A 17135-nucleotide genomic window follows, 5' to 3' on the forward strand; every position below is an offset into this window, starting at 1 on the left:
TGAGGAGAGAAACACAGTCAATGCTTCAGGTCCAGAACCACTCAGTGCAAGTGGTACAGTGATGTTCGACGAACCTTGCATATTGTCCTGAGGAAAAGTCTGGATTGAAACATCTGCTGTTTCTCTCCTCCAGGAATCGCACCTGACCTGCTAAGAATTTCAGCATTCTTTGCTTTTATTCTTTAGTTTCATGTACTTCTTTAATTTTGCTCTAAATTCAACAGCAAGTCTGCTCTTTCAATCTCCATAGGAAACACATCAGCACAGTGGAGAACGTAGATGTTCTACAGTGCTAATTTCTAGTCCTATCCCCGTTTAAACCATCTTTGCATCTGTGGTGATAGATACAGTTTGTCTTTCAGTGTGCATTCAGCGATAAATGTGGCCTGCTGGCCAAATGTCTCACATGCCACCTTAAATTATTCAAGAGATCGAACCCTGCTAAATAGCCTCTTAATTCAGTGAACGAGTACAGCAACAGTGATAGTGTTACACCTGGGAGAGGCTGTTCCAAAACATAAAACTAGACAGAGACAAACAGAGTGCACTTCTACTTCAATCAATGCAATTTTCATTTAAATCTCTCACTCACCACCACCTTCTTATGGAAAGGTGGTGAGCTGGTTCTGCAGGGAGTTGCAATTATTCTGTTAGTTTTAAATGCCACAGAATAATTTGCATTATTTTGCTAAATGTAAGGACAAATAAATATATTACAAAAACTTCAGATCCTGGAAATTTGAAAAAAAAAACAAAAATGTTACTAAACCTGTGTAGGTCCAGCTGCATCCATTGAGAAGAGTCAATGTTTCCAATTTTCAGAGAGGTGAAATGATGGAAGCTTCTTTCCAACTGTGATAAGACTGCTGAACGGATCCTGAGCTGGATCTGGGCCGTACCCTCCAAATATCCGGACCTGCCTCTCGGTTTTTTTGCACTACCTTACTTTCCATTTATCTATTTTCTATTTATGATTTATCATTTAAATTTTTAATATTTACTAATTTTTACTATTTAAAATATTTTTTAATATTTAATATTTGTAATCCAGGGAGCAGGAAGCACAGAATCAAATATCGCTGTGATAATTGTACATTCTAGTATCAATTCTCTGGTGACAATAAAGTATAAAGTATATAAAATTGTTGTGCATTTAATATTTAAGCAAGTGTGTGTGTGTGTGTGTGTGTGTGTGTGTGTATAGAAGCACTCTTGTTTGTTTAAATATTTCATTATGAGTTATATGTATAAATATGTGAGTTCCATATGTCATCATGTTACCACATGATATATACTGTACATGCCTTGGTTAAACAACAAAGTTAGACTCACATTTTGGACTCCCGTGTCCTTCTATGGATTAGTTTAATGTTTTGAAGTTATAATACATAACAGAAATATATAGATTCTGAGGAGTAATGGTCAGGAAGAGGTCAAAGTTTTCAAAGGAGTATCAAAAACAAGAGACCATTCAATTAAGGAGGGGAAGGAGTTTTTAAGGTTGATTCTAGCAAAATATTTTTTTATTGCACGGAGTGGTTGATATTTGGAACATGCTGCCAGAGGGGGGCATTGGAATCTGATACAGTCACCAAGGTTAGGAAGCATTTGGATAGATAGTTAAATAGGCAAGGCATAGAACAAGAGACCTAATGTGGGCAAATGGGAATAGTCATAAAGGAGGTGGATGGGATTAGTATCTAAAAGACTCATGTGGAAGTAGAAGGCTGAAAGGCCTGTTTCTGTGCTATATGACTCCATGCCTCTACAAGGGGTGGGGGACGGGAGGTGGAGATGAAAGAAAGTCACAGCGACATAATCCCTTCAAAGTGCTGAAAGGGGAAGGTGGTAGAAAATGTATCTGGTTGTAGAATCGCATTGGTGATGGAACTTAATGGAGAATGATCTATTGAATGCAGAGGCTGGCAGAATAGAAGATGAGGAAGAAATTGTTCTGGCTGAGAAAGAGAGAAGGTGAATGCAGAGGATATTGCTTCTGGCAAAGGGTGGCAAGGTAAAGCTGTCTCCCAGTGGTGCATAGAAAAGAAAAAATCCATTTTTTCTAAGGCATAGTTACAGAAATTTCTTTGGAATTTTCTGCCACAGGGAACTGCAGAGGTGATTCACTCAATATACTCAGTACTGAGGTATAGACTTCTAGGCCATTAGCAGAATCAGAATCAGAATCTAAATCAGGTTTATCACTGGCATGTGTCGTGGAATTTGTTAACTTAGCAGCAGCAGTTCAATGCAGCACATTATAATACAGAAAGAAAAAAAGTAGAAAGTATATATATGTATATTAAATAATTAAAAATAATACAAAAACAGAAATAATATATTGTATATTAAAAGAAGTGAGGTAGAGTTCATGGGTTCAATTGTCCATTTAGGAATCCGATGGCAAAGGGGAAGAAACTGTTCCTGAATTGCTGACTGATGCCTTCAGGCTTCTATACCTCCTTTCTGATAGCGATGCTCTGGGTGATGGGGGTCCTTAATAATGGACGCCGCCTTTCTGAGGCACCGCTCCTTGAAGATGTCTTGGGTACTATGAAGGCTAGTACCCAAGATGGAGCTGACTAATGTTATGACTTTCTGTAGCTTCTTTCAGTTCTGTGCAGTAACACCCACCATCCCTCCCACCCCCAAACCAGACAGTGACACAGCCTGTCAAAGTGCTCTCCTACGTAGAGCTACAGAAGTTTGAGTGTTTTAGTCAACAGGCCTAATCTCTTCAAGCTCCTTATGCAGCATAGCCACTGTCTTGCCTTCTTTAGAGCTGCATTGATATGTTAGGACCAAGATAGATCCTCAGAGCTCTTGACACCCAGGAACTTGAAATTGCTCACTCTCTTCAATTCTGGCCCCTCTATGAGGATTGGTTTGTGTTCTCTCATCTTACCCTTCCCGAAATCCACAACCAGCTCTTTCATCTTACTGCTACTGGCAACAAGGTTGTTGCTGCAACACCACTTAACTAGTTGGTACGCCCTCTCATCTCCATCCGAGATCTATCAACAAAGTTTGGATCATCAACAAATTTATAGATGGTATTTGAGCTATACCTGGCCACACAATCAAGGGTATAAAGAGAGTAGAGCAGTGGGCTAAACACACACCCCTGAAGTGTGCCAGTTTTGATCATCGGCGAGGAGGAGATATTATCACCAATCTACACAGACTGTGGTCTTCTGGTTAGGAAGTCGGGCAGCCAATTGCAGAGGAAGAGACCCAGGTTCTGTAATATTGATTAGGATTGTTGGAATGATGCTGTTAAACACCATCAACGATAATCAACAAACAGCACCCTGATATAGGAGTTTGTATTGTCCAGGTGATTTAAGGCCTTGTGAAGAGCCATTGAGATTACATCTGCCATAGACCTATTGTGGCAAAAGGCAAATTACAGTGGGTCTAGGTCCTTGCCAAGGCAGGAGTTGTTTCTGGCCACAACCAACCACTCAAAGCATTTGATCACTGTAGATGTGAGTGCTACTGGGCAATAATCATTAAGGCAGCTCACACTGCTCTTCTTGGGCACTGTTTTATTGTTGCCTTTTTGATGCAGGTGGGAACTTCTGACTTCAACAGTGAGAGGTTGAAAATGTCCTTGATACTCCCGCCAGATGGTTGGCATCAGAGCCTTCCACCTTGCACGGGTTCACCCTCTCTAAAGACAGCCTAACATCAGCCTCCAAGAGAGGGATCACAGGGTCACCGGGTGCAGCAAGGATTTTCATAGCTGTAGTTATATTCTCTCTTTCAAAGGAGCATAGAAGGCATTGAGCTCATCTGGCACGAAACTCACTGCCATTTGTGCTATTGGGTCTTGCTTTGTAGGAAGTAATGTCTTGCAAGTGCTGCCAAAGTTGCAAGCATCCAATGTCACCTCTAACCTCATTCGGAATTGTCTCTTCACCCTTGAAATAGCTCTGTGCAAGTCATACCTGGTTTTCTCATACAGACCTGGATCACCAGACTTAAATGTAACAGATTAAGCCCTCAGCAGACACTGTACATTCCGGTTCATCCATGGTTTTTGGTTTTGGAATGTACAGGAAGTTTTCCCAGGCAAAAGATGATCCACTCAGGTTTTGATGAAGTCGGTAACAACTGCAGCATACTCATCCAGATTCGGAGATGAATCCCTGAATACAATCCAGTCCATCGATTCAAAGCAGTCCTGTAGGCACTCCTGTGCTTCCCTTGTCCATACCTTCTTGGTCCTCACTGCTGGTGCTGCAGTCTTCAGTCTCTGCTTATACTCAGGGAGTAGCAGTACAGCCAGGTGATCAGACTCTCCGAAGTGAGGGCAGTCAAGCCTTCTCGAAAAATAGCAGGGCAGAGGAGCTGAGGCCAAGATGAGGACAGCTACAATCTTATTAAATGGCAGTACAGACCAAACAGAGAGATAGCTGACTGATTCTGTTCCTCACGTTCTCATGTGGAGCTTTCTACATGGGGAAAATTAGTGTGAAAATGAGGAAGGAGGTAAGGAGAACCTTGCATAATTTCACGGCCAAGAGTCTTTCTGAGGTCATATTTTGTATTCAAGGATACATACAGCAATAAAGCCTCTCATAGTATGGTGTCTTTTAGTTACAGGGGTGCTTGCTCTAGAGCCTGTGAGAAAGTGCAGCATATGCAATGAGCTGAAAGTCTACAGCCAACTGTTAAAATTCAACTGGAAAAACATTTTTCAAATCCTTCAAACTGAAAATTGGTGTGCATGCGTAAAACATTTCATTTGAATAGTTAAAAGCCAACACTTGCAAAATGTTACCACTTTACTGCTCATTTCCAATGCCATCACTGAGTGGCAGGCATTGGCACAGAGTGACGAAAGGAGGAAATGCAATCATTCACCCTGAACAATGACGATCCAACAAAATTTAGACAAAGCTCCCCCCGCCCCACCTTGCACTTAGCATGAAAGGATTCCCAAAATATCAAATTGTAAATGTTATCCTAAATGAAATGTATCTGGGCTTGGGCTGATAGATCTGTGGGGAATAACACAAACAAAAATGATGGGACACTAAGAATGAAAAGGGGAGGGCAAATCGTTTTGTTACAAAGCGTGGTTTTAATTAAGGTTCAAAGAATAAGTAGTCTCGGAATAAGCAATCTTCTAAGAAAAATACACAGGTTAAAACTGGCCTGCACAAGAGGAAGACTCTGCCAGGGATCATCCTAAGACCAGCTGCAAAAGGAGGAGGGTTGGGCATAGGGATAGCAACCCCCAGAGCTACAGAAACACCAACAGAAACTCCAAATACCTCACTACTAGGAGAGGGACGATCTCCTCTGAGAAGACGTACGAAGTTGTGCAGTGAAAGCAGAAGCCACAGGGCCGATCAACCATCAGCCCAGGACAGAGGACTCTGGAGAGCTGCCGTTGGCAGCCTGTGCCCCAGTAAGGGTGACGGGCTTTAAGAAGGAGCAGCAGCACAAGGGAAAGAAGACGAACAGGACTGGTGAATGTGATACTGATCTTTGCTCAAAAGAAACCAGAACAGGATGTTAAACACTGGCAGAGCAGAAAGACTCCTTATTTGATTTCCCAAAGGAAATCAAAAGTTTAGGACAAGTGAAATATACACAATGAAAGTAAAGTTTATCAGATTGCTGTGGCTGGTCCTGAAGAAATCTTTAAAGAAGGGAGAAGAAATTACTGGCATCTTAGTTCTGACTGTAGTTGAGGACAGATACAAGGTTAAAGCAATACCTGCACTCCTTATTTGGAAACAATTTGGTCTCCATTTGAGTCTTAAATGGAATGATTCTTTCCATGTTGCTCTCCATCCATTTAAAAAAAGCACTCAGAGATAACTACAGCTGCTGAGGCAATGATTAAAAATAGATCAAACACACCCAAGGCACAATGTAGTAGGGGGCATAGTTCACAGAACGTTTGACAAGACTCCACATCTTGTGCCTATGAAAATGTCTGGAAAACCTGATATGGGAGTAATGGGTCAACACATTGCCTGTCAATTAGGCTGTGAGCAGGAACTCCACTTAAGAGAGCCCTACAATTGAATTCTGCAGAAGGTCCTTTCTTCATAGTTTACTGACCTCGTAAAAGTCTCTACTGCTTCAGACCCGTCAGCCTCAAATACATGAAATGCATAAACCCTCACAGCCATGTGCGTGCACACACACACACACACCCCCTGCATTTTTCAAAATGTTGACTTTAAGAAACAGCTGCACGAACAACACTTGAAAGTTAAATGTTTACTATTTAAAAAGAAATGAAAATTCCAAAGCTAACCTGCAACTCATGGATGTCGAACTTCTCCTCAAAGATGTATGACACATCAGCCCCCGCGGACAGGCCACTCATGCTCGCCAAATAGCCACAATATCCGCCCATCGTCTCAATAATGAAAACACGGCGCTTTGTTCCGCTCGCTGATTGCTTGATACGATCACATGTCTATCAGAAATATATCCCGTTAGCATATAAACTATACGTAATCGTTCACAGTCCTGGTCTACTAGTGTGACCCTACAAAAGCATCTTAAACCTTAAACTAAATATTCCATATTCCCTAAAAAGACCAGAGTGGTTTACTCACTACTTAAAAAAAATTATAAGATTGGCAAGATTATCAAGCAATTTTTATGTTACTTTCATAGAATAAATATTTCACTTGATGCACACTCCAGAATTTAATTATTTCCTCCACATTATCTTGTTTTCAATCTTTTTAGACTATCTACACTCACACTACAATAAAAACAGCAAATCATTCTAAACAAACAAGTTATTTTATCGCAAATTTAAAAACTTGCTTATATTTTAGAAAATAACCTTTATAATGCAGGTACACTAAAATTATTTTGATCTCCAATTTAGAATTCTTTAAGTTTATAGAACTCTTGGTTGCAGGAATATTTTTGAATTTACTGGAATAATCTCCAGAAGCATGGACCATTATTCTTGAGATCTAATCTTGAACCACCAGGACAGTTGGGAAACTTAAATGCAATTAATTAAAAAACTTGGAAACAAAAATGATGACTACTGTAAACTGCTTTATGCCAAATTAGTAATCTATCCGGTTCACTAATGTCCTTGCCCAAGCAGGACGATGTGATTACAAGAGAGCAATCAATCAATGAGGTAACTCTTAACCGCCTCCTCACTTCAGGGGTAATCAAGGATGAGTGATAAATGCTGGTACATCTGATAGCATCTAAATCTGCGAAGGATTTGAATGTTATCAAACAAGAGGCATAGATAGAGAGGACGGACAGAATCTTTTTCCCCCCAGAGTGGAAATGCCTAATACAAAGGGGCATAATTTTAAGATGATTATAAACACAAAATAATCTGCAGATGCTGGGGTCAAAGCAACACTCACAACACGCTGAAGGAACTCAGCAGGTCGGGCAGCATCCGTGGAAACGATCAGCCAACGTTTCAGGCCTGAACCCTTCATCAGGACTGTAGAGGGAAGGGGCAGAGGTCCTATAAAGAAGGACCCTCCCCCCACCTTCTTTATAGGGCCTCTGCCCTTCCCTTCACAGTCCTGACGAAGGGTTCCGGACCGAAACGTCAACTCGTTTCCACGGATGCTGCCCGACCTGCTGAGTTCCTCCAGCGTGTTGCGAGTGTTATTTTAAGATGATTGGAGGAAAGTATAGCGGGATATCAAAAAGTAAGTTCTTTACACAGAGAGTGGTGGGTGCATGGAAAGCCCTGAGAGGGATGGTGGTAGAAGTAGATATATTAGGGGCATAGGCACACAGATAATAGAAAAATGGAGGGCTATGTATTAGATTGATCTTAGTAGATTAAAAGGTCAGCACAACACTGAGCGCCAAAGGGCTTGTACTGTGCTGCAGCATTTTATGTTGTACGACTAACAACAAAAAAACTGTATATTTGATGGAGTGGTCAGAACACCTGGACCAGGCCTTCAGGCTGTCTGGCGGGTGAAGTTGATAGAGTCTGGGGGTTGGTGAGGTGTGAAAGAAGTCAGCCAGAGAAAATACTCAGTGCTGCCTAAGTTAGCAGCAGGCTTTAGTGAGCGAGAGGGCTTCAGTGAGGAAGATAATTGGTGAGAGGTATCTCTGCAAGGATGGAGATCAAAAGTTAGCAGGCTGCAGTGACTGGCTAGCACCTGTAGAAACCTGTTCTGAAAATGAGTCAGAGCAGTGCGTCCTTGGGTAGAGGAAATGAGACTGCTGAGCAAAAAAATAAAAACGGTTCCATAGGATACGGACATTGTACAGGCAGAAGAGATTAGTCAGCTGATTTGATTACTAATTCAATTGGTTCAGCACAACACTGTGGACCAACATACCCGTTTCTGTGCAGTACTGTTCCACATTCTATATCCAGTGAATTAAATAATGCTAAGGCCCTGTCTAGCTCACTTCAAATTGAAAAATACTTCGAGATAAATCATATTCCTGTAAAATTGCATTCTGCCATATTTACAGTATTCTCTCAGCAAAGTAGAATAATTTTAAAACAACAAGCAACACAGCACCACCACAATGGATTACAAAAGCAGTTTGCTCTGCCAAGTGCACATCGCAATGATTTTTAAGCAAGAGGCATCAATTTAAAAGCTTAGCCACAATTGAAGCTGAAAAAGATGGGACTTACCTCCACAATTATATTGATAGCAGTGTCAGCCCCAACAGCATTATCAGTACCTGGCACATTATTACTTATGGTAGCAGGCACAAAACACATAGGGATGCAAAACTCCTCAATAGAATCACGAGAATTATACAATTGCAGCAATGCTTCATATGCCTGGATGGCCAGAATAAAAACAATTGAACTTTGCTTATGTTTGACTGTTGCACTACTGATACCTATCTTATCATATTGCTTTACATGTGAGGAGAAGTTTGGCTTCCCATTAGCAAGTACGTCAAGCAAAAGCAGATGCAAAGCAGCTGCAACATACAAGGCAGCGTACACTGAAACACACACTCAGAAGCTGGTCTGAATAAATAATGTCACAAGAGCGATTCTGAGAACACAGGAATGTAAGGGATAGATGTGTAAATTATTAGTCACATGCACAAGCAACATTCCATCATAATCTTGAAAGTTACATTAAGGACAAAATACAATATTACACCTCCAAGAGGACCAACAGCTTGTCATTGTGTTTGGAGGCTTGCATGCCTCATTCTGGAGAGCTATGTTGGCTGCAGTCTGGGATTTATGCTTTGGCTCTTGGTAGGGTCACCCGTGCCAACAGCTCAAAGGGTAGAATGACCAACCAGTCCTCCAAGTTCAGCTCAGGGCTAACAACCCAGACTGGTAAAACAAAATTGTTGCAGAAACGGCAATAACGAATCCTTCTACATCTGAGTGTGATGGTATTCTGCAACCTCCAGCTGGGACTTGTGCGACTGACAGCAGTGAAAACAGAGGAGGCTACTGACATGATGAAGGTGCCCTGAACACCTCCGGAGTTGAAGGACCTTAATTACTGCCCTAAATGCCAGCAGCGTAAATGGGCAAAAAAAAAACTATATTACAGCTGAGTAAGTAATCGATAGGATTTCCCAGAATTTGAAATGCGAATTAAACTTCTACAGGTGCAAATTGCATTAACCTTAGGAAAGAGATATAAAAGAGAATTTCCAGCATCTGCAGAATTCCTGTTGTTTGCATATAAAAGAGATCAGCTTTGTTTATCACATGTACATCAAAACAAATAGTGACATGTGTTGTTGGTGTCAAATGAACTTGCGAGGATTGTGCTGGGCAGCGTATAAGTGTTGCCACGCTTCTGGCACCAACATAACATGCCCACAACTCACTAACCCCAACCGTACATCTTTGGAACGTGGAGGGAAACCCCCGCAGTCATGGGGAGAAGGTACAAACTCTACAGTCGGTAGTAGCAGGAGTAGGAATTGAATCCCAATCTCAAAGCTGGTGCAGTAAAGCAGTGGCACTAAAGAGAAGAAAGATATGTGGAATGGAAATTCAATAGCTTCAGATAACTGAAGGATGTGAGGAATGTGCTGTTGTCAACTGAATGCACTGAGATTTGGAGAAAAATGTAATTACAGACAGAGCAAAGGACAAGGCTATGATGCTTTGAATACAAGGAAAATAAATTTAAATCTGAAATTGTAGTAGATTAGAACCTTGGGGGTGATGGATAAATAGGACACCAATGAGTAGATGCTGAATCACAATTCTGCTTTCCTTGGCTTTATGTGTTAGTAAATTGAGTTGAGTTGAGGTAAATCATATTTGTGGCCACTTGTGGATCAAGTCACACCAGATGCAAAACTCGACCAGGTTATTTCCAGCTGTGAGTCATCCTTGCATCCTCCTCGTGTGATTTCTGCACCGGGGTTGCAGCTGATGACTTCATTCCACATTCAATGTCCGTTTTTCAACACTGCTCCCATCAGTCCAAGCCAAGCCATTGATTTGTGCATCAGTGTGTAAGCACAAGACAGATAAGTAGGAATACGCAGCGTCATTTCCTTGCTGGTACTGTTGAATATGATTAGAGGACACAGAAAACTGGCTAAGTTTTAATTCTGCATTTTTTACCCTTTTCAATGAAGGCAGAAATAAAGAAGTTTTTAAAAAATTGAACCAAATCACAGTAGTACAGCAGTTAGTGTGATGCTATTACAGCTAGGGGCATTCCAGAGTTCAGAGTTCAAATCTAGCGCCATATGTAAGGAGTTTGTATGTTCTCCCCATGAACCCCATAGTCTTCCTCCCACAGTCCAAAGACATAGTCCTGAGATTAAGCTAGTGTTAAATAGGAGGGGTGCTGGGTGGTGTGAATTGTTGGGCCGGAAGGGCCTGTTCCACATGGTATATCTAAATAAATAGAAACTAGCAATGACTGATAACAGCAGATGAAATGGAATTACTAACATTCTAGAGTCAGCTACTTGATACACAACGGAGGAATTCTAGACTGAAAGCTTGACGTTTGCATATAATCCCACAAAGTTAAAAGAAAGCTTTCCTTTTATATCATTGGGGTGAAAAGCTAATGAATATCACCGCTAAAGCCTGAATTTCTTGAAAATGATGGAATGTTGCCTTTTTAGTACATAAAAATAAATGATTAATAAGCAGCAAAATGAAATTATTTCTTAGGAATCACAAAGGAGCAAAGTGTTGATTGAAAAACAGACACTGAAAGATTTTATGCTGTTCTGCATAATTCCTTTACCTTTTTCCGCAATATTATCCGCCAGCACCAATATCGATCATACTGCTGTGCACCCCTCCCCCTCCCAGAAAAAGAACAATGATCACAAAGTTTAGAAGAGACATAGAAGGACCTAGAATTGCTTAATAATGTAAGTTACCTAATTTATGATCCAAACTGATGGATGCAGGGAGATGTTATTGGAAAGCTGGGATGGTTATTTTGCTATCTAAATACTTAATTTTTAATAATTTTGAGGAATAAACCTAAATGAAACAAGATCCGTTAATAGAGCATTGATATAATTAAGGATGATATAACAGTAGCTAAATCAACTAACCCTTTGGATAAAATCATTTCAAAACAGGCATGAAAATTTTGGTTCAAATGCATCTCAAGCTACCACAGCCTAACAAGTGTTTTCAATAGAAATTACATTTAACTAAGTAAAGGTTTATTAATATCACTTTTCCATTGCCAAAAGAGAAAGGCAGATCAAAGGCTTTATTAGTTAACAGTATCAATATTTCCTTGCTTATTAAAAAATAAATGAGTTTAATTAAAAAGACAAGAGATTCTAAAGATACTGGAAATCTAGAGTAACACACACACAAAATACTGGAGGAAGTCCACAGGTCACACAAGGTCTATGAAGAGAAATAACGAATCAACATTTCAGAAACATACTTTATACTTTATTGTCGCCAAACAATTGATACTAGAACATACAATCATCACAGCAATATTTGATTCTGCGCTTCCCACTCCCTGGATTACAAATCGATAGTAAATATAAAAAATTTAAATTATAAATCATAGAAAATAGAAAAATGGAAAGTAAGGCAGTGCAAAAAAAACGAGAGGCAGGTCCGGAACATCAATTCTTTATTCCTCTCCATGGGTGCTGCCCAAACTGTGAGTCCCTCCAGCATTTTGTGTGTGTTACTGTGAGCTGAATTAATTTAAGTTAGAAAGCTGATACCTGCTGTGATGCGCAGAACACTCAGCGTGGAAAGAAACGTGACCAGGTTTGGGAGGGAGGCCAGTCGTTTGGGACTGCAGTATCAACCCTACTGGTGCTGGCATGTAACAAATGCGGTGGAAGTGGTCCCACAGTCCATTGCGTTCAAAATGCAATCACACATCCCCAAACAGACTTACATCAGTTATAGCGTTCAGGGCAGTGTCTGCACCAATGCTGAAGTCTGAACCAGGCACATTGTTGGAGACAGTGGCAGGTACCATTACCATCGGAATACAGAACTCGTCATACTTGGCTCGCCCTGCTAACATTTCCAAAAGGCCCAGGTATGCCTGGAGGGCATATTCGGGTTAGCTTGTAGGTACAATTGGAAAATTAAAAACACGGCAAGGACCAAAGGGACAGCCACTTGGAGCATCCCAGTGTCATTCAGTGCTCCAGCCAACTTCCCAGCTGCAAACAGTTCACTGTTATTACTGCCAGGGCACATTCAAGTCAGCAATTAAAACTGTTATATTACATTCTCAATTACACTGTAAAATAGCATTGTATGGCAAAGAACCAAGCAATAAGACCCAATAGGTCAAGATAGTGTTTATGCATACACAAACTCCTTCTTATCATTGCATCCAATCAACAGTTACATTTACCAAACTATAATTTTCATTGCATACTCTTGTTCAACATACAATAAAATTAATTTGCTGCCATTTAATAACTAGCAGTAGCATTTAAGAGCCAGACGAATTCTAAACCAGCAGCACATTTCCACTCTGCCCTAATCATAAATGGTACAGAAAATTCAAAGCAAGAATCTAAGACTTGGAGTAAACTTGGAGTGTGTGCAGAAATAGCAGGAAGAGTTCATTTATAGTGGAAACCATTGCCTGAATCCCTTCAGTAAGCTCCTGACTCATTTCTTTTGCTATAATACACATGCCAAAAGTGATATGAACATTAAACTTATTTAGAACAGTGATGGGTTGGTGTTTGCAAGTACAGGTGGATTCAACTGCAACATTTAGCAGGGATGGGGATAAGTAACTGGGGAGAAGGTAGACTTGTGGGGCAAGATAAGGGTCTCTTTACACTGCAAGACACAAAACACTGAGGAAGCTCAACAGGTTAGGCAGCGTCTATGGAGGTCAATGTTTTGGGTCTAGGCCCTTCATCTGAACTGGGATTCTCACATTGTGCTGGTTGCAGTATGATGGGCTGAATAGACTCCTTTTCTGTGATTCAATGATGCATTCTGTTGTCATGCCAAATTTCTGGCACATATGCTAAAGCCCTGTCTTTGCAAAGTGTGTGCAGCTTAGTAACTGAATACTTTGTGACAATCCTGCCAAATGGTATGCTGTAAAGTTTGAATCCTCCCACTGTGGATTGCTCAGAGAGTCTTAGCAACTCTTACAGTGTACATGGCCAAATTCTGTGCTTACTGCTTTCGAATCAGTTCAGGACCAAGCCAGAATTTGCATTTACACGTGGGTCGTATTGGTTGAGGACCTCCTCTGCGGACATACTCAGCAACATTCATTACTAACATCATTAAAAGAATCTCGTTGCAGTAGTATGAGCATTGGGGAATGCAAAGGCGGTGGAAAATTAGAGGGTGAAGATGGACGGGGTTGAAGAACAGGTGAAAGGATATCTTCCATTATTCGCATACGTATGTAAAGTTGGGCTAAGAGCAGTTGAACTATACACTTGTTTTTCATAATAGGAAGAAACAAAGATTTCTACTTGCTCCTCAATTTAAGGCTGAAATATTAAACAAGTGCAACTGACTGCGGAAAGCCTTTTTTTTAAGAAATAAGAATATTGTCCTTTGTGTCACTGACACTCGATTTATTTTTTATAAAGTGAAACAGGGTTCTACATAAAATCTCTATTTCACTAATAATTACACAAGTTATTTAAGGAATTTGAGAAGAAGAAGGTCATACATACCTCAAAACCACCAATCAGCAGCAGAGCATTGATGTTATGCAAACGGATCTGATCAGCAAGAGCTTTCAAGTTGTTAACAGGAAGGGTGCTGTTAAAAGCCGGCAAAAAATGTGTCAGAAACAGTGGTTTTTGATCTTAGCTGCAATAACTGACATTGGATTTACCTGTGTAAATCCAATAAACAAAAAACATCTCCTACTCATGCAGATTTTCCATAAAACAAAAAGCAATTTGAATACGCTACAGAGTATGCAGTTTTGGTAATTGAAAACATGCCCAAAACAGCTTGAGTGTTGGTGGTTCAGGTTCATTTCCAATGCTGCAGCACGCACGCTATCTCAATCATCTACAGCCATCGCGAGTCCAGAACCATTTTCAGGTTTGGCTGTCATTTTGAATCCATCTGCTGAGGAACAAAATGGTTCTCTCTTACAACACATTGCAGTGGGAGGTTTGGGAGGCCATTTGGTGTCTATGTACACAAGGCCTCATTCCACAGATGGGTCAAGAACAGTTTGATGTCACCAATTGCCCAAAATAATAAGGACAGAAATGAAGTCGAGCTGATGGCGTGGCATCAATTCAAAAGGGTTGCGTCAAAACTCAATTTCATAAGATTGATTTCTTTGGTGTCCAGTAACTGAAAAGTGATTTAACTTGGAGCAAATCATGATCACATGACACAGATGATGATGATGATGTCATTCCTTATGTGGAAAATGGAGCAAGTTACCTTGGGGAGTTTGTCATAGGACATATTTAGAGGGATGTACTCTTAATACCGCTGCATCAAACTAGAAGGCTCGCAGGTAAGTTAAGTACTCCAGTCCCCGCATTCCTTTATCCTCTCACCTTACTGACCCCTCCTCCATCTCCTAATGTATCACCCGTCTTTACTACCCTCCCCAATATAAACCTTGCCATCAGAAAATCTCCAGTCCTGCTAGCACACCACATGAAGGACCATCCTGTTTTCTTCCTACCCCCTGACCTCCCACCCCATCCTAAAGCCCAGACTCAAGTTGCCACCACAAAGGGAACTCCAAGCCATACCCCACTGTCCATCCTTCACTGACAATCCCATGAAGAGAGCACAGGTCGGCATAGTTTGATGTACAGTTGGTTGCGCCCAAGGCTTTTGGCTTAGGCTCATGAGCTTTGATGGTTCACCACAGAGACCGAAACAGATGCTGGATAAGAAAGTGGAGACGTTGGAATGTAGAACCACAAACAATCTGCAAAAGGCACTCAGGGGTGGAACAACATTATATTGGTATTAGTTTATTATTGTCATATGTACCAAGGTACACCTCCAAGTGGACCATGACCTTTTCGTAGTGTTTGGAGGCTTGTGTGCCTCAATGACCTGGAGAGCTACGCTGGCTGGAGTCAGGGCTTTATGCTTTGGCTCTTGGTAGGGTCACTCATGTCAAACAGGTCAAAGGGTAGAGACCAGACTAAGAGTGATCCAATGGTCTTCCAAGTTCAGGGGTTCAGCTCAGGGATAACAACCCTGACCGGTAAAGTCCTTCTACATCTGAGTTTGATGGTACTCCCAATCTCCACGTGGAACTTGCATGATCGAGTGTACTGAGCTACTGACACTATGAAGGTAGCCCTCTACACTCCCAGAGATGGAGGACTTCATTGCTGACCAAAATGCCAGCAGTGTAACAGGCATTTTGAAACAGTGAAAAGCATGTCTTGCACATTGTTGATATAGATCAAATTATTACACAGTGCGGAGCTAGAATAAGGAAAAAATAACAGCAATGGAGAATAAAGTATAAAACCTATCAAAAAAAGAGCAGTGCTAATAAACAATAAAGTGCATGATCATAACAATGTAGATTGTGAGATCAAAGTTCCACCTTATTATAAAGAGCTCTGTTCAAGAGTCTGATAACTGGGATAGAACTTGTCCTTAAGTCTAGTGGTATATGCTTTCAGGCTTTTGTATCTTCAGGCTGATGGGTGAGGGGACAAGCAAGAACGTCCAGCGTGGGTTGAGCCTCTGAGAGGAGAAAGGGATCATTGGCATTGTGGATTAAAATCCTGCATCAGGTCACCACCTGCTGCATTGATCAATCCTTTCTATTAACATCATAGTCTATTCAAAGTGATACTATGATATTTCCAACCATCATTCTCAAAAGATGACAATTTACATTTCTATTCACTCAGGATTGACTACACATCGGCTGGTGTCAGCCCTGTATTTACCGTTTGGTACCCAAAAGGGAACCACCTTGGCCAGTCCATCCACCAACATCGCCCCATTTAATTTCTTTGATCTGTGGGAAGAAAAGGAAAAGGAGAATTATCGGAATGGAACGCATTCTATATACATACACATTTCAAAACCTTTCAACATTGATGACTACTTTTCCTGTTCTTATTTCCCCATCTTCAAGGCTATTAAGTATATCATCCAGCCGAGAGTCAGGGCATTGTGCTGATTTCAATCTCTCCTGTTGAGAGATCAGTTACCATTTCCATGGAAGTGGCTATGTGATGAAGAAGTTACCCAGTTTCCATTGAGAAACATAGAAAAACCTACACCACAAATACAGGCCCTTTGGCCCACAAAGCTGTGCTGAACATGTCCTTACCTTAGAACTAACCAGGCTTACCCACAGCCCTCTATTTTTTCCCAACCTCCATGTACCTATCCAGGAGTCTCTTAAAAGACCCTATCGTTTCTGCCCCCACCACCACTGCCGGCAGCCCATTCCACGCACTCACCATTCTCTGTGTAAAAAACTTATCCCTGACATCTCCTCTGTACCTACTTCCAAGCACCTTAAAACTGTGTCCTCTCGTGATAGCCATTTCAGCCCTGACACTAGGGACTTACTTCTCCAGAAATTTCAACTGGGTATCATTGAAAATCAAATTTTTCTGAGGATGGAGACCATGATGCGCATTTCTGGGTTGAAAAGCATGAACTGACATTTCTTGCTGCAAACTCACTCTTGTGACTTGATGCAATTTCCATACACCTCACTCTATCTAAATGCCCA

At 41.0% G+C, this 17135-nt stretch overlaps 1 protein-coding gene across 3 annotated transcripts in view; it reads right to left on the reverse strand.

Moving 5' to 3' along the window:
* The window catches only part of LOC134344491 (ATP-dependent 6-phosphofructokinase, platelet type-like), a 136284-nt gene that overhangs the window by 22862 nt on the left and 96287 nt on the right, over positions 1-17135 (reverse strand). For 2 of the 3 annotated variants that reach the window (XM_063044381.1, XM_063044380.1), the window contains exons 14-17: positions 16336-16406; positions 14113-14200; positions 12339-12491; positions 6281-6445 (exon numbers count right to left, since the gene is read on the reverse strand). In XM_063044381.1, the coding sequence (XP_062900451.1) occupies positions 6281-6445; positions 12339-12491; positions 14113-14200; positions 16336-16406 (477 nt within the window). Of the gene's footprint in view, positions 1-6280; positions 6446-8629; positions 8783-12338; positions 12492-14112; positions 14201-16335; positions 16407-17135 lie in introns of all 3 variants that reach the window. The other variant, XM_063044382.1, reaches the window with a different exon arrangement.

Source organism: Mobula hypostoma, chromosome 3 (assembly GCF_963921235.1).
Source record: "Mobula hypostoma chromosome 3, sMobHyp1.1, whole genome shotgun sequence".
Lineage (NCBI taxonomy): Eukaryota > Metazoa > Chordata > Chondrichthyes > Myliobatiformes > Myliobatidae > Mobula > Mobula hypostoma.